We start from the raw sequence: 18992 nt of genomic DNA on the forward strand, positions 1-18992 counted from the left end.
CCGTGAAACCATATCGAAAATACAAACTGAGACATGGATGCACAGAAAAACCAGAAAAAGAGACCAGCGCTGGGAATCGAACCCCCATTATTGTCCAGCTTAGGAGTACCCCGTGTCTTACTTCAAACCCTGGGCGCCGATAGTGAACGCGTTGTCAACAGCCTGCGTCACAATGCGTTCGTAGTCGTGCGCCACGTGCTGTTTCTCGGTGCCTGTGATGGCGTCGTGATGCTGCATCACGCCTGCAACGACCGTCGAAGAATCAGCCGGTGCATAGGAAGTGCCACCAGAGTTGAGGACACGAACACAAGAATATGACGTGTAATGACAGCGGGATTTTGACATTCACTCGTTCATTTAATTCATTCTCCTTTTATGCAATCGGTTGTTGTAGCTGTGTGTGTATCATTCATTTTGACATTCACTCATTCATTTCATTCATTCTCCTTTTATGCAATCGGTTGTTGTAGCTGTGTGTGTATCATTCATTTTGACATTCACTCATTCATTTCATTCATTCTCCTTTTATGCAATCGGTACCTAGTTATATGTAAACAGACGTGTGTCTTATTCAAGATAAAACTATCCAAGACACAGGTAGATACAAGATACAAAATACAGGTAACACTATTTACTGGCACGGATAATACCGACCCGATATTTCGTGTCAAGCACATACAAACTGGTGTCAAACTGACAAGAGTTTCTATGGCCGTGTACACAAAATACGTATTTTCATCGTAATTAGTTTTTTGTGTTTTAGGTCATTTTGTGTTTTTTAATATTTTTTTGTGTATAGGCATAATTTGAATTTTTCACCGCATTAGTTTTTAACTGTAATGCTGTATTTTTTTAATTGACACGTATTTAAATAATAATAAAACGTAGGTAGGTACTTGAAAAAGTTTTAAAAATATATTCCGTATCTTGTAGTTACAAACTTTCTTTTGATATTTAAGTATTTTGTACTTGAATACTATTATAGGTAAATACTAGTATATCAAGTTAATTTCACAGTTTAATTTTCAAAACGCATGCGTGTTGTAAAATAAGCACAATTTTATGGAAAAAAAAATAACCCACGAAACTATCCAGTTACAGGAAACGAATTTAAAAAAACATATCTCGAAATGATGTAAAATAACAGAAAACCCCAATTATATATTCATACATTACATTACATAACATCACGCCTCTCACAACAGGGTAGGCAGAGACTACATCCTTCCACTTCAATCAATCTTTTCATGCATGCACGTCGCTTTAAGAGTACTCCTGCCTGACCCGACCTTTCTTCAGAACGTCCCCGATTTGATCGTGGTGCGTTCGTCTAGGCCTTCCTCTCCCAAAGTTCTCATTCACGCTCGTCTTATAGATCTGCTTAGTCAATCTGTTTTCATTCATTCTCTCAACATGCCCAAACCATCCAAGCATCCCTATAAGTATACTTAATTAGAAAAAATGTATTGATAATTACCAATAGCGCTCTTCAGTTGATTCAGGGCGATCATGTTGGTAACCGGCAAGTTAGTTAGCACTTGTAGCATTTTGAATGTCTGAAAAAAAATGAACAATATTACTGCAATGTTCTGCCGCCACTAGCACAAACCGTTAACAGTTTAACAGCCCCGGGCACATTTTAGGGGGCGGCTGAATACCATAAAAATGTAATGGTATGTGTGAAATTCCCAATCCGCACGTTTTGGGCTTAAAACCACTAAATTGCGTAACACCTTATTCACTAATACCCCTAATTTTCAAATTACCATGGGCTCATAATACCTAAAATGTCAAATTGTCCCTTGTATTAAAATGAACGAAATTCATTATGACTTTGACTTGAAATGTCATATTCTCTAAATACCTAAAGATTGAAATGCACAATTCATTCAAATAACTATGACATAAATGACAAAATATTAAAACAACTCAAACCGAAAACACCCAAAAGGCAAAATGCCTAAATTTTTTTCACGGGTGGTGTTTGTGAAATTTAACATACAAATTGAGGTATTTTAACTTTTGGTTGTTTTAAGCATATTATGTTGTTTTGCCATGAAAGTGATTTTGAAGTTTAGGTATTATGAGACAAAGGTATTTTGAAATTCAGCCATATTCAAATTCCGGTGTTATAAGAAAACAAAATTAGGCATTCTGCAATTTAGGTATTTTGAGACCAAAGCATCCGCACGGGGCGCGCGTGGGAACTACGGCCCAAGGGTTCTCATTCTGAGAGGAGGACTGTGCCCAGCAGTGGGACGTGTATACGCTGGGGTGATGATGATAATTCCATAACAAAAAAATGTCGCACCTATGATTCGGACCGATTAGAATGAGTACCCTAAACAAGAGGGCGGCAAAATATTACCTGCAAGAAGTTGTTCCCCTCTCGCTCCATCCTCTTGGTAGTAGGACGGGAGGTGAAGTACCCCGTCCAGTAGGCGGTGGGATCTGACGCGTACGGGAAGAAGTCGTCCTGCTTCGTCGGTAGCGTCGGACTGGAAGAATAAACTATATTAAACACAGTCAAGGAAAATGAATCACGTACTAAGTGATTAGACGTCTAGTTAAAAGACACGAAATGTAGGTAAATGTGTTATTGATTCGATCCAGTGGGTGTTTATACTAGAATTTTGATTTTAGTTCATCAGTAGGATTCTACTTACTTGGCGTCTTTAACTGCCTTGAGGTAGCACGCTGGTGTTGAATAGAACAGTTTCAATTTAAGATTTTCTTTAGCCGCTTTTAGATTGCCGTGTCTGGAAAATACAATTCACTAAACAAGTTATTGAATCAGGCGTTACTTTGCGGAGGTCCATATCAATGAACTAAAAGGATTTCCTTGCTCACCCGCGACCTTACGATAGCTAATGCAAAATATGCGTGTTCATGCAGTTCCTCCACCTCCACACTGTAAGAACACACACAAATCACACAAACCCATCTATCACCACCACCACACTACACTGACGCGTTTCGAACTCAACCAGAGCTCATCTTCAGAGTGACACAACCATACACCATGCTACCAGTTGTTAGACTCCACATATTTTACATAAGCTTAGCTATCGTAAGGTCGCGGGTGAGCAAGGAAATTCTTTTAGTTCACTAAACAACGTCTAGTTGAAGAAAATCGCCACTGCAAGTTGTCAGCAGACTGTACGCGCGAACTGGGAAAAAATCCCAGCAGTTCCCACTTATTCTTTATCATCTCAGCCGTAGGACGTCCACTGTTGGACGTAAGCCTCCCCGATAGACCTGTAGTCGCTTCGGTCGGACAGCTTGCATCCACCGTGAACCCGCGGCTTTGAGCAGAGGGGCACTACGAGATTCGAAAATCGAAGTTCGTGTCGTACCGTCCCGCTCACTCTCGTATTAAATAACATTGGCATGAGCGGGACGGCAAGATACGAAGTTCGGATTTTGCACTTTGTAGTATAGGCTCTGGTTATCTGTCCACCTCGTTGGTGGACGTCCTACAACTCATGAAATTGACGACAACAGGAAATTGCTTTTATTGCTATTTTTTCGTATTAATAATAAACGTAGTATGTGTATAGACATGCAGAATTATAAAAAGTACCTACGCCACTTCATGCAAGATCATTCTTAAGTTTAGCATGCAGTGCACATGCACAGGCCAATACACATCGTATCCTATAATTTCACTCGTCATAATTCAATTTGTCATAAAAAAACCCTGCGGTTTTTAAATTTACTTGAATTATTTTAATGCATAAGTTGTTTCAATGAATGACGAATGAAAATTATGGAAAGAAAAAAAAGTTCGGGCGAGCGTGAGAACCTATAATGTACAGTCACCAGCGTGCATAAATATCTGATACGACTATCAGATATTTTTGCACGCTCCGCTGTGGCAGATACTAATGCTGGTGACTGTACCTAAATGTTGCCTAATGAGGCTTTATTAACAGGTGAAATATCGCTAGATGGCGTTAGTATCGTGAGCTCCGATTGACGTTTCAGCTGGGCTACTCTGAAACTCGAAAATCGAAGTTCGTGTCGTGCGGTCCCTCTGACACTTACACTGTTTGATACGAGAGCGAGAGGGACCGCACGACACGAACTTCGAGTTTCTAGTTTCGGAGTAGCCCTGCAGTCTTACTTGCGATTGGCTCATTTAGTTATTCAAACGTGATGCAAATGTCAAAGTTGACAAATGGGCCGCACGATAGTAGCGCCATCTAGCGTCAGAAACCGTCATTTGCTTTAGCGTCTTAATGTTGTGTTGGTGACAAGGAATGTACTTAAATGTCAGTGGTGTTTGATACTACCCTCATCTTAGACTCCTATCTAATGAAGGAGAAAACAGATGAAAAGAACTATACTTACTTCGTTTTTTTAACCGACTGCAAAAAAGGAGGAGGTTCTACGTTCGAATGTTTGTATTTTTTATGTATGTTCATCGATTAGTCAGTGATTAGCATTAGAAATAGGGTAAACAATCTTGACGAGTCTTTTTACTGAAAAACGTTTAAAGAAAACAGTAACTATTAAGTACTTATGATACCAAAGGCACGTAAAGATCTCTTACTTCTTTCTAATGCTAAAAAACGAAGTATATATTCAAGATTCAAGCATTTTAAATCAAAAATGCGACAGTTACGTAGAAAATGGTGCTTTCATTTAATTTATATTCTAATATTTGAGTAAGTAAATGGCTGATAGTTTTTTTTATTCGACTGGATGGCAAACGAACAAGTGGGTCTCCTGATGGTAAGAGATCACCACCGCCCATATTAGGGGGCATTGCAGATGCGTTGTCTGATAGTTACATAATATTTGATGCTAGGATATTCTCTTGTTTAAACTAGATTTCTTTTCCACAAAACCATTTTTCCAGACAATTTCTGTGAGTGTACCAGCAATGTGCCTTGGTCAGATAACTGGTGACCTGTGAAGATTTTTTCCTCGGAGATAACTAGCTATGTCTGAGGCTTATTACGATTATCTTCGCAGATAATAATTAAAAACACGAGTCTAAATACAGCATAATGTTGGAGCGTATACAAAATAAATTTACGCGTTTCTTGTATTTAAAACTGTATGGTGTATACCCGTTTTTACCCGTTGATGTACCCTACTTTATTTGTGCTCGGTATGTTGGCTACAACAACTAGAGGTTAGGAGGGACTTTGCACTATCTAAGGTAATGTTCCAATTGATTAGAGGTAAGGCTCATAATCCAGGTATTCTTAGCATGATGAGTCTATCTGTACCGAATGATTATATAAAGCGTCGGCGGCGGCCGAAGTTATTCAAGGTACCCGTGGCCGGACCAATCTCCTAAACAAGGCTCCGTTTACTAGAGCCTTACACATCTTAAATGAGGTGGCGGAAAGGATAGACTTGTTCTCATGTTCGTTGTTCGAATTTACTAAAGTAACTTTTATGTATTATGTTATTGTAATATTATAGTAGTATAGAAGATTCCTTTATGTCAATTTTTAGTTAAGCTTATTTGTATATATTAAATTGTATAATAATTAGTTTGGTACGCTATCGCATTGGATGTCCTGTAATGATGGTGTAATGTTTTATTAAATAAATAAATAAATAAATTAAAAAAAAATACAATAAATATTTTCGCTGTTAAAGAAAGAAAAAATATTATTTTATTTTATTGTAAACAGCTGTCTTGTCTACGAGAACAATCTATTCCTCAGAACTAGTTATCTGAGGAATAAAATTTCCTCGCAAATAACTATTAAAAAACAGTTAAATATCTATAAGGGAAATATCTGGCCAGTGGCGCAGCTACCGGAGAGCTAGACGGGGCAGTGCCCCTGGGGCCCCTAAGCTCAGGGGGCCCCTCGGACTCTGACTTGTTGTTGTTTCTTTAAAAAAATATGGCTCTGTCCATCGGGGACTCTGACTTACAAACTATAAATGACAAATCTGGAGTACGTCGAATTCGGAACACGACATATTTGTCGTGTTCGGAACAAACGATTTTAAATAGTTTAGTTGGGGAACTAGTTTATTTTTTGCCCCAGGGCCTTTGGTTACTTAGCCACGCCACTGTATCTGGCCGCGGTTATCTCCAAGGAGTAAAAAACATGGTATAAGTAACATACATAGTTTGGGCCAAAACTTGTCACTCACTTGATAAGTTTGTCCAAATTGTCGAACCACATGAAGGCATCTTGGTACGTAAAGTCCCCTCCCATTGTCACTAGCAGGTTATTGCTCCGATAAAACTTTCCTGCTTTCTCCACGTATTCTAGAAATTCTGTAACCTAGTTAAACAAAAAGTTACATCTCATTTCCACTTTAAAGCTCTTGCCGTCGTAAAATTAATCCAGGAAATGATTATAATTAATGAGGGCTATCGTTTCTTGTCTCACTAGATGGCGCACTGTTGCGTGAGGTTTTTAAGTGTGGCTTTCAGAGTCTGTTATTACGGGCGTTAAAACAAAGTTTAGATTAAAATCATATTTAAAACACCTTAAAACCGTACCATAAAAATATCCAGCCACCACAGTGTTGCTTAGTCCCGTTTTGTTCGGAAAAAAGGGAGGACAAAAGTTTCCGAAAGACAAAACTGTCTCGAAACACAGACATTCATTGCCCCGTAACGCATATTTGCCATAATTAATTTCAGGTAATGCAAAATATTCACAAAAAATTTCTGATTATAAATAAACCCGCGTAGCTCACCAAAAAACTATGAGATTTGACATTTCAGAGACCTCACGCTACACTAGCGCCTCTAGCGGCGAATTCATTCGCGATAGCCCTCATTAGAACTTGGGTGTGGGTTATGCCGTATGTAAAACTACATGGTTATTGGCTAGTACGTTTTTTTTTAATGTCATTATGATATTTATATACTAGCTTTACATCCACGGCTATGTCCTCGCTGCAGAATTTATATATCCACATCTACTAATGTTTTAAGCTTTCAAGACTCTCATACATGTAGGTACGTACATGATGGAGCCTTTAACAGGAGCAAAATATTTTATCGTAGATTCTACTGCTGAAACATATTAACCCTTGTTCGACAACTTTCAAAAAAGCTAGAGATAATATAAAATTAAAATATATTTTAGCTAAATATTTGTTTAAGAAAATTGGTCAAGTTCGTTCTTAAATATTATTCTGGAACATTGGCGCGCACGTATTTGATTCGTTACGCGTTTAATTGTATCACAACTATTTAGGTTAGCTGGAAGAGATACTGTCTTGTCTGTACTTTTCTTTTTGATTTTTATGTGCAATAAAGAGATTTCTATATATAGACATATTTCAGCAGGTTAGTTTAGTTTCACTGAACAAGAAAATCATACGGACTAAACGGTCGAAGGCCAGCCCCCCCCCCCCCCCCGAAAAATAACCCTAGCCAATGCAATGTGTTTATTTCGTAAGGTAAGTGATATTTATTTAGCAATGAGAGGTAGTATCTCGGATGTAGAAAACATGGCACAGATGGCGCTTGTAGAAAGATTGCCAACGAATATTATTATTATAATGTTATTAGGTAAGTAGTATTCACATGCACCCACGCATGCTCCACTGTCACCAACACTACACGAAATGCTAACGCGTTTCAAGCTCTCCACGTTTTCATTCTCAAAGCAACACCAAGCAGAAGCGTTTTACATGAGATCGACCTTGAGCTGACTGGAGATTGACCTTCATCACAGAAAGAATTTGGTCAACTCATCGACGTTTCTTTTATCGCCAAGCCAAGCCAAGAGCACAGTCAGCGGTATCGGCAATTTTTGAAAAAATATTAGCTTTTCTTTTACAAATATACAATTTTACTCACAAATGTGATAAAAAACATTGTATGTCACACGGGCGGTACTAGAATTACGAACATCGAGTCATTAAAGCCCTCAGTCTTCTACTTCGGGCTTCTAATAGACTCTCGTTCGTAATTCCTTATTTACCGCCCTTAAGACACAATGTACTATTAGTTGCTTGAAAGGTCCAAGCCGACACCTATAATAGATGATTTAACATTTTCGACTATGTTATAGGCTCTGTAGCCGAAGACTTTCACCTTTTCGTTAAACACTTACTCAATCAACTTGTCCAGGTTATCGAACCACATGGCAGCATCCTGGTATTGGAAGTCATCCCCCATGGTTACCAAGACGTTGTTAGTGCGGTACACCTGAGCCATCTCCTTTGCTTTAGTTAGAAACTCTGCCACCTATCGGAAGGACAGGGATTAGGGTGACGACACCAATCATGGACATGTTAAACATAGTAGTACCCAGTAATGGATAGCAAGGAAGTTCACTAATTATTATAATAATCATGAACGTCCGTCAGTTATCTGAACATTAGTGTTAGGTTCTACTTTAAAAAAAGTACGGTCTGTATCATAAAATTTGGGTTACCGGAAAAAATACATTATTGGTTCTTGTCCAGAGCTGGTGTCACTACCCTACTTTAAACAGGCTTCAGGAGCGACAGAATTCCAGAATATTCACTACCAAATTTGAACGCTTGATTGTATTTACCAATGCTTCACATAGACCGCCAAAATGAGGAGATCAATGAGGTGACAATTTTGATTGTTGTAACCACAGTTCACAATATACCGATTAATTGAGGAGAACGTTGAGGGAGCATTCAAAGTAGTTTTATTTGCCTATCGAGAATTGAGAATTGTTTGTAGGTATACGCTAAGCCAAAAAATCATTAGCTGCTTGAAAAGTAGTCACCCTATCACAAATAAAAGTGACCAAGTGCGGGTAGTTCGTGATACGAGTGCCGGCACTATTAGTGATCAAGTGCGGGTAGTTCGAAGAACTCGCGCTGCTAGGCAGACTTGACACGTCACACTTCAGTCTACTCGTGACCACGGCAACTGTAACGTTTCCGAAACGTCGAGGTAAATATTACTTGTGTAATAATAGCGTGATATGTCCCGTTTGTGGTTTTTTGACTATAAGTACAGTAGCTTTTTACAACGTACACTTAGATGATTCCTCGCCACACGCATGCCATGCGTTTTTAATGACTTACCGACTGGATAGCCCAGTGGTTAGAGAACCTGACTACGAAGCTCGAAGTCTCGGGTTTGATCCCGGTCGGGGCAAATATTTGTATGAATAATACGAATGCTTATTCTCTCTCGTTTATTATTTATTTACTTAATTCTACTTAGAAACGCCAAATGTATAGGTACTACACTGCGAGGTGTTGCTTCCACAGACAAACTAATTTCATGCTTCCCTCTCCAAGTAATCCAATGAAACTGTTTCTTCATGCCACTGCCTACATAAACGAATATGCATTTTAAAATGGCAACCCACTCAGAACAATTTTTAATGGCAACATTCACTGTAGCTTGTTCATGCAGTCCTTAGCGCAAGTTTATGTTGTAACAAACTTCTGAAACGTGGTCTAAGCTTAAGACCGCCTTACACATGCTCGTTAGTAGAATGCTTTAAATAAGCATTAAAAAAAGCATGCTTAATGCACGTGTCCTACACACATGCTAGTAGGTATCATTTGCTCAATAGTAGCATGCTTTCGTGCTAGTAACTAGCATGTGTAATAGTAGCTTGCTATGAGAACAGTGAGGCTACTTCGAAATTCGTATGATAATGTCTCTTTCCATCTTCAATTATTAGTGAGAGAATTTTAGGCAAACTGGCTAGTCTTAAAAATTATAACTATGTAGGCCATCAGTTCCGATCAGAAAATATTGGACACTAGATACGTATTTTTACAAGCTTTTATTTGGTTTCACCTGTCCCGTTGTCTGTCTGTCTGTTTGTAATCAAATCTGTTAAATTCGACCAACTTTAAGTAGTTGGGTTGACTTGAAATTTTGCATACCTACTTATGTAAATTGCGTGACAATACAATAATCTGGTAGTGGCGACTCGGTCGCCTTGGCAACGGCTAATAACGTCTACCAAAAAACGCTGAAAGAAACACGTTTCTTGTATGTCGACCCCCTTTAATTTATAACTTTACTTTATTTTTAGTATTTGTTGTTATAGCGGTCACAGTAATACATAATCTGTGAAAATTTCAAGTGTCTAACTTTTACGGCTTAAGAGATAGAGCCCTGTGACAGACGGGCAGACAGATAGACAGACAGACAGACAGCGGAGTCTCAGTAATAGGGTCCCGGTTGGCACACTTTGGGTACGGAACCCTAAAAAACGATTGTGACAACGCTATAATTAAATACACGATCGAGATGAAATGCGATTCGGTGAATCACTACAAGGAATATGCTTTTGAGTAGGGTTGTGACGGAACTTCGCCTCCGTCTCCGTTACTGCGGAAGTTACGCAAGAATTCGTATATTCGCCTCCGCCTCCGCAATTCTTTTTTTGCGGAGTTATAACGGAGGTTTATTTCTCATTTTATTATCTCGGCGCGTTGTGTTACTATGTCAAATAACACACGACATGCAGAAATCAACCTATCTCGTTGCTTGGACTTACGAAATTGTAATGTATATGTTTGATTGAACCGCGATCTTTTCAAGTGATTTTGTACAAAGTAATTATTTACTTAAGTCACATGCCGAAAACAAGTAAGATTTGGCAGTATTTTTTTTAAATTTAGAGTTTTTTGAGTTGAATAAATAAAATAAATAAATAAATATCACGGGACAATTCACACCAATTGACCCAGTCCCAAAGTAAGCTTAGCAAAGCTTGTGTTATGGGTACTAAGCAACGGATAAATATAATTATATAGATAGATACATACTTAAATACATATTAAACACCCGAGACCCGAGAACAAACATCCGTATATTTCATACTAATATCTGCCCCGACACGGGAATCGAACCCGGGACCTCAAGCTTTGTAGTCAGGTTCTCTAACCACTAGGCCATCTGGTCGTCAAAAAATAAAGCATATACTACTATTTTTTCCACATCCACTTTCACCTCCGCATCCGCGGAGGCGAATCTCGTCGCTTCCGTATCCGCTAAGAACGCCTCCGTTACAACCCTATTTTTGAGGCAAAGAACTAACAAATGGAAAAAATACGTGTCCAATAATTTTTGATTAACTATTTAACTGACGGACCATAAAGAATAATAGGGTACTTACTTTGTTTACCCATTAAACTACCCAATTGGCAGTGTCTTTGATGATTCTTAGCAAAAAACTGTTCTCATAAATGCACTACGCGAATCAAATGATACCTTTGCAGTCCCAAACAACATACACCAAAGAATACAATTGTATGACTCACTCAATCAACTTGTCGAGGTTCGTGAACCACATTGCCGCGTCTTGGTACTGGAAGTCTTCGCCCATAGTCACCAAGATATTGTTTGTCTTGTACGATTTGGACATGTTGGCGCAAATGTCAAGGAAATCTGATATCTATAAAAAATCCAGAGGCGTCTTTACCTATAGTGCAGGGTGTGCGTTGCACACGCGCGCAGCGGTGTTAGGGGCGCCGGCCGCGGCACTTTGTACCTATTCTATTTTGACCGCGCGCTTCCTAGATGGCGCTAAAGTAATAATTGCACACGGGCGCTACATGGGCTAAGTCACTTGTCCCACCGCCGACGATGAGCGAGAAGCGAGTAGAGCGAGTAACTAGAAACGAGTGGGCGAGCAGCGAGAAGCGAGTGTAGTTTTGTCGCTGGCTGTAAGCGAGTGTTCGAGTGCGACGGGCGATTACTCGCTCCGCTCGACTCGCTCGTCCGGGGCGGCCGCCAAGCTGACATCGCTGAGCGAGTATCTATAGCTCAGCGAGTTTTATAGCTCTTGTCGCTGCGACAAAAGATGTAAGAGCGAGTTCTCGCCGACAGTGTGAACAGCCAGCGATCAACTATTAATATATGTGTCTCTTTTACTCACACAGGATCTTATATCTTTTGTTCGTTTCTTGAGCGAGAAAATAGTCGATTGCCAATCGTTTCTTTGCTGGCGGTGAGACAAGTGCCTAAAGTCGCCGCTGAAAAAATCGGACCGTTTTCCACAAATTTGTAGGTATCTATGGTATCTAGGGCACGCAGAGCCCTGAGGTCGTAGGCTGCGTTTAGACTAGACTAGTGTTTACCCGCGGCTTCGCACGCGTAAAATATTCCATCCGGTACTCACGATTGAAATTCTGGGATTTTACGAAATTCCCGTGGGCATTCCCAAAAAGTACATCATGGTTGCATTAAAAACAACGATGTCAAATTTCATGACTCTAAGCCTAAGCCTAAGCCCAGCGGTTCTTATTTTGAGATTTTAGCCCTATCCCGTGGGAATATCGGGATAAAAAGTAGCCCATGTGTTATTCCAGATGTCCGTCGATCTACATACCAAATTTCATCCAAATCCGTCCAGCCGTTTTAGCGTGAAGGAGTAACGCGTTACCTATCCTCGCTCCGCCTAGCTGTTTCCACTAGAGATGAGATGAGCGAGGAGAGAGTTTCGGTGTAGCTCCCATGCCCAATGTAAATGTAGATATAGCGGAACTTAATTTTGAAATTATCGATATTTATGTGAACTTGACCAATTTTTTTACACAAAGAAAATTGAATACAACAATGAAATCACAAAGAAAACAAAACTAATTAAGTTTAAAGATTAGCGTCTACATACAAACAACGCGGTAGAGCCCACGATAGCTGACGCGGTTTGCACGGAGCGGGTGGACACTTATTGAACAATAGTATGAGCCAGGGGCGTACCCAGCTGCTGGCCTAGGGGGAAGGGGGGGGGGCAAGTCAGATTTCTTAGGTCAGATAGCCCGCGCTTGTTTTGTCATACACACTACACAAAGACACCTACATGAAACACAAGTTATATGTAGTGTGTAAAGCAAACACCCGCAAGGGATCCTGCTTCATAGGTGAACGGGGCATAATATATTGTAGAACATACAATTTCCAAGGGGGGGGGGCAGTTGCCCTCCCCTGCACCCCCCCCCCCCCCCTGCGTACGCCCATGGTATGAGCAGCGGTAACTGCGCGCATCGCGTGCATAGGATGTTATCTGCACCCGCGACAAGCAGTGCACCCAAGACAGATAGCGTAGGCCCTTAGCTAATAATTTACATAAATAATGGTTCAAGACAATATGTTATATGTTTCGAACCAATCTGCAGCTTTTGAGTGGGCTGGAACTGCCATTGCAGAGCTTGTGCAGCTTGGCTACTCCCGTCATCATCACAATTACCATTGTCACAAGTATTTTGTAATAGTATTAAATCTTTTTCATTTTCCTTTTTCAATTTACCTTGTTTAAATTCTAATTTTTACTGTTTATAATACTTATTGGAACTCACCCTCTTTTCAACGTTGTACATCGGTGAGTCAATGTCGTCTATGATGGGTTCATCATCGCAGAGTACATCGAAACAGAATCCGGGCGGTGGAGAGTACGTGTTGTATAGCACACTGGTGAAAATGTCACTGGCTTCACCTGTAAATCATAAAATAAACGACTCGATTCAACTATTAACTCGATTTAAGACGTGAGTTATCCGGTACAATATCATTTACCATAAAATATATTCGTAGAAATCGCTTCTTTATTTCTGTTTAATAAGCTTTCGGTAAAAAATTTTTTTTGATACAAGCTTTTTTACCGACTGTACTTTTTGTTGGCTGTACATGCATTTTCACCCAAACTACATTTGCATACCAAATTTCAAGTCGATGTCACTAACCGTTGAAGAGTTCCATCCTGCGTAGACGATTCTAGTCGGACTACCAGAATGTCACTATCAGATTATTGTGTTATCACACAATTTACATAAGTATGCCAAATTTCAAGTCAATCCGACCACTGAAAGTTGGTCGAATTCAACTTGCAAGATTTGACCCGCACGTACATATAAATAAAATACATACAACTATGGCAAGCATCATTCAGGCCTAAGCGTCTGTTTCAGACGAATTTTGGCATATTATCTGTGCACAACATCTTTGGTGGCTGACTAGACCGATGCGAGAACGACATAAAAACAGGCGTAAAAACAGCTTCTGAAAATCAAGACTGGCCGAATAACTATCTTAAGGCTGGAGTTACGTCTATCAGCATCGAATCGCATTTAATTGTATGATTCTAGACACTATACGTATTGCTGGTCAGAGTATGCTATCACATGCTTTCAGCTTCGTAAAGATGCCATCGCATCCTCCCAATTGACTCAATGCACGCCAATGTCATCTCGCACTGCTACCTTAAATCCATTACAAAACGGTGTAGCCGAGCGCCTACATCGTACCATTACAACACTTCAAACCTAGATTATCGTTCCCTTTCCATACCATCTCCCAGGTCTTTTCCTTCATCCTATTCTTCTTGTCCTGGTAATCAATCCGCCCCAGGAACAGTCCCTCGTAGCCCACCTGGGCCAGCTCGGAGGCGAACTCCCGGGAGCGGCCGAAGGGATAGATCTGCCAGCCGACCAGCCTTACATCCTTACCTAAACCCTCTAGTCGAGCGCCTACATCGTACCTTTAAATCACTACCAACCTAGATCATCATCCCCTCTCTATACCATCTCTATGGTCTTCTCCTTCAGTCTCAATCAATCCCAATCCCAATTGGGAAATTAACTAAGACATCCCTAACTAAACGGTCTAGCCGAGCGCCTACATCGTACCATTACAGCACTACTAACCTAGATCATCGTCCCCTCTCCATATCATCTCCATGGTCTTTTGCTTCATCCTATTCTTCTTGTCCTGGTAATCAATCCGCCCCAGGAACAACCCGTCGTAGCCCATCTGAGCCAGCTCGGAGGCGAACTCCCGGGAATGGCCAAAGGGATCGATCTGCCAGCCAACTAATGGACGTCCGCAGGCGCCGAAGGTGTAATTTAACTTTCTGGAAACCGACAAATCCTACTAATTATATTATAAATACGAAAATAAACGGCTAGACGTAGGCATTTGGATGATATTTAGTATGCTGATAGCTGGATATCGGGGATTACACGTAGACTACTTTTTATCCGGATATTCCCACGGGATGGGGATAAAACCTTGAAATGTCATCCGTTGGGCTTAGAGTCCTGTAATGTCACTACCAGATTATTGTATGGTGACTAGATTTACATAAGTATGCTAAATTTCAAGCCCATCCGACCACTGGAAAAGGGTCAAATTTAGCTTCTAAAATTTGACATAAATAAATGAATAAACAAACAGGGCAAGATAAATAAAAGCTTGTAAAAAAGATGCTACGAGTATATTGGTATTGGTAACTAGTGAGGAAGAAGAGGAGAGGGTGAGGAGGAGGAGGATATCGATATAAGGTCCGTGGAGATCTCTCTGCAAGCAAATGTTATGCCTGGGGAGCGAAGTCCAAAGGAAGAGCGTCGTAAATTGCATATATGCGTACGAGTTGAAAAACTTTGATAGTGCGATGTAGGATTGGGTTGGAGTTTCGATAATTGCTCACTAGATGGAATTAGAAATAGCTATAGTAGCACGCTATATTTCCACAGGCTCCCTACCTTAGACCCCAAGTGAACTGGTCGATGGTGCTCTGATAATGGCTGGCAGCTTCATCATTCATGCTCCACGCTCCCCCCACGAACTGGAGCCGTCCCTGCCGCACCAGCGTATGGACCTTCGACCTGGTGGCGGCGGGCTGCGCAGACCACCACTTCCAGAAGAATGCTGTTTCTACGTAGATGAATCTGGTGGAGAAATTAGGAGTTCTGCATTCTTAACCGACGCAAAAAGAGGGGTGTTATAAGTGTGAAGTTTCAGTCTGTCTGCGGCATCGTAGGTTTCAAACGGGTGGACCGATTGTGATGCGTTTTTATGGGTGAAAGTGAATATCCTTGTAGTAGTTCTTTGGTATGCTTAATAAAAATCGATTCAACCGTTTTTTGAGTTTTCTACTTTTGTAAGGTGGTTTTGGTTATCAATGATTGCCGTTAACTTTCACAAATGGCTCAGTTTACTTATATCATCATCATCATCCCAGACGTCCCACTGCTGGCCACAGGCCTATCAGAATGAGAGGGCTTGGGCCGTAGTTCCCGCGCGAGCCCAGTGCGGATTAGGAACTTCACACACAACTTTGAATTGCTCTATGCTCACAAGGGTTCTCTTCATGGTAAAATTCATGCTAAATTTCAAATGCAAGCCCGGATTTGAATCCACAATCCTCTGCGTGAGAGGCCACAGTTCAAACTACTAGACCACTTAGTGTCCATCTTGAGGCTGCGGCTCCATTGAGGCGGAGACGAGCGGAGCGGAGAGGAGACGTGTAGGGATATACCAATCCTTACACGTTCAGTGGCGTAGCTACCGGAGGGCTAGACGGGGCAGTGCCCTGCCCCTGCCTCAGACTCTGACTTACAAACTATAAGGTGACAAATCTGGAGTACGTCGAATTCGGAACACGACGAATACGGAACCAACGATTTTAAATAGTTTAGTTGGGCCCTAGTTTATTTTTTGACCCAGGGCCTTTGGTTACCTACGAGTATAGCTTAGCTACGCCAGTGTACAGGTCTGATAATAACGAGGCGGAGACGAGATCAAGATGAATATGATTGGTCGATGGCCTACACGTCTCCTCTCCGCTCGTTTCAGACTCAGTGGAGGCGCAGCCTGAGACACTAATTTAGTATAACGATTTACTCCCATTAGATTCAAATAACTCGTAACCTAAACTTACTTTCTCTTGGGATCATCCCATAGCTCCTTCACCACGGAATCCAAGATGTACTTCACGCCAGCTTTCTGGATGCCGTTGCGACCTGCAAGGTGTGATAATTATCATCATCATTAATTATTATCAACATCATCATCATCATCATTAGACATGAGTAATCTCGACTCCGATAAGTTTTGCATAAACTACTTATCATAAGGTCGCGGGTGAGCAAAGTAGGTAATCAAAGGTGATATGACATCTCCGTGTTTCGCTCCTTTGCGCAGTTGGATGGGTTTAGACTTCTGATCCTATACTTGGACACTCATGGTGGCGGCTTCGCACAGACATCTCAACAGTTCGATATAACAATAGTCGATTTGGCATTCCTGTAAGGACTCCAGGGCAGCCCAGGTTTCAACAGAGTCAAAGGGCTTCTCATAGTCTACAAATGCCAGATATAGAGGCTGATTATACTCTTCGGACTTCTGTATAATCTGTCGTATTGTGTGTGGTGATCTATGGTGCCAAATCCTCCGCGAAACCTATGTTCAGGTGGGTGGGTGGTTTCCTGGCGAGATAACTCTAAAGAGCAGCTTATAGACATGGCAAGCGAGATAGGTCCGTAATTTTTAAACAGGGGGTTTTTAAGAATGGGAAGGGGGAAGGGGGAAGTAACTCCTGATTCAATAAATTCGCACTCCTAGATCCATAATCATCATCATCATCATGTCAGCCGAAAGAGGTCCACTGCTGGACATAGGCCTGCCCCAAGGCTCTCCACTCAGATCGCGGGATCGCGTTGGATGCGGAAAGCACAAGACCGGTCTGAGTTTAATACTTTAATAAAATTTCTGAATGGTCTAAATTAAAATGTTGCAAGTATTATTTTACGAAAAGGACTGGCCTGACATAGACACAGCGTCAGAAAGGGAGTTGTAGAGGTCAAGAGGGTAGGCCTTTGCCCAGAAGTGGGACATGATAATATAACTTCAGGGCACTGTTGGGGCTACCACGGTTCTACAGCGCTTCCGCCATGTTCGCTGGTGCTCGAGTGGACAAAAAAGATGGCATCACTTTTGATCAGGATACGTGGTAGCCCAAACAGTCTCCTGAAGACAGCTGTGAGAAATGAGTGCTCAATCATGCAACATTTAATTAAATATACCCTTTGGCTTGCTAGCTATCATTACTAACATAGTCTTCAGAAAATACTAACAAAATGTAGATCAAGTTGTTTGAATTATTATTAATAATAATAATTATTATTATTATACAGAATACTTAACATAAAAAAGTATTATTTTAATACAATGTTGGTCTGGGAGTGTGAATTGTTTCATGGTTCTAAGCCAACTAATTGATAGACTTACTTCCGTAGAAGTACTGGTCTACGGTCTTCAGCCAGCCGACGTCGTCGTGCGTATGCGCAACTATATGCACGTTCAGCACCCCCGGTGTCGCGCTTTTGCAGCTCTGATAATAAACAATATTTTTCACTTCTCATGCTCGTAAAGTTAATAATAATAATAAATCTTTATTTCGCATAAGTAAGAATTAGGTACAGACATGTTCATGCTAAAATGAAAAAAAAAATTATAAATTAAAGGTAAAATACTAATGCGAAAAAGGAGTCCACTCAGCACTTGCCGGGTCACTAAAGGTGGCTCGACGCTGATATTACGTGGATCCAGGTTGGCATCCGATACAGAACTACTACTAGAAGTTGGTGTTTATGCTGGATCTGCGACATAAAATGACTTTTTACGCACTAGTGCATAAAATAAAATCTTCGTCTAAGACCAAGGTAATTACATATTTACATTTTTATTTATATAAAACTAAAAATCAATCAAATCAATCAAAATAAATCACTAAAACTAAAAAATATATAATTATATAGTAATGCATGAAAAAAATATTTACGTAGTAAGTGAACAATTGTTTTCACTATTGCTATTTCATTTCCTCGCCATCGAAGTGAAAAGCAGAGTGTAAAACTCGGGCATTAAATCCATTTTCCCCTCGACGTGTCTATCCACCGTGACGTGGCTTATGAACGTCTTGGGTAAAATGGCTCGTTTTATGCTCTTGTTGTTCAATCTACTACTTTTCAGTTTTCACGTATTTATGCTGGATCTAAGCGACATAACATGTAGTACGTAATGTACTTATAGTTTTCGAGGAAATGTGTATTAATTATACGAACGTAAATAGAAATTGATAACACACATACCGTGCCCATACCTACGTAAATAAACAACTTAAGTAAGCATATTACTTACCAATATTGCGAACTAAAGTTCAAATTTTATCGCCAAAGATAATAAACTATGTATTATACCTATTATAAAACATAAACAAGGGGTACGTTCACTTTTAGCCTCTTGTGAACTCGATTAGACCTAT

At 40.5% G+C, this 18992-nt stretch overlaps 1 protein-coding gene across 5 annotated transcripts in view; it reads right to left on the reverse strand.

Moving 5' to 3' along the window:
- LOC141444686 (lysosomal alpha-mannosidase-like) overlaps positions 1 to 18992 on the reverse strand; it is a 39188-nt gene that overhangs the window by 11759 nt on the left and 8437 nt on the right. For 3 of the 5 annotated variants that reach the window (XM_074110275.1, XM_074110271.1, XM_074110272.1), the window contains exons 3-12: positions 17957 to 18059; positions 16608 to 16689; positions 15430 to 15615; positions 14593 to 14798; positions 13249 to 13385; positions 6127 to 6260; positions 2667 to 2759; positions 2369 to 2498; positions 1478 to 1556; positions 122 to 242 (exon numbers count right to left, since the gene is read on the reverse strand). In XM_074110275.1, the coding sequence (XP_073966376.1) occupies positions 122 to 242; positions 1478 to 1556; positions 2369 to 2498; positions 2667 to 2759; positions 6127 to 6260; positions 13249 to 13385; positions 14593 to 14798; positions 15430 to 15615; positions 16608 to 16689; positions 17957 to 18059 (1271 nt within the window). Of the gene's footprint in view, positions 1 to 121; positions 243 to 1477; positions 1557 to 2368; positions 2499 to 2666; positions 2760 to 6126; positions 6261 to 8051; positions 8186 to 11211; positions 11346 to 13248; positions 13386 to 14592; positions 14799 to 15429; positions 15616 to 16607; positions 16690 to 17956; positions 18060 to 18992 lie in introns of all 5 variants that reach the window. The other 2 variants (XM_074110273.1, XM_074110274.1) reach the window with 2 other exon arrangements.

Source organism: Choristoneura fumiferana, chromosome 30, assembly GCF_025370935.1.
Source record: "Choristoneura fumiferana chromosome 30, NRCan_CFum_1, whole genome shotgun sequence".
Classification (NCBI taxonomy): Eukaryota; Metazoa; Arthropoda; class Insecta; order Lepidoptera; family Tortricidae; genus Choristoneura; species Choristoneura fumiferana.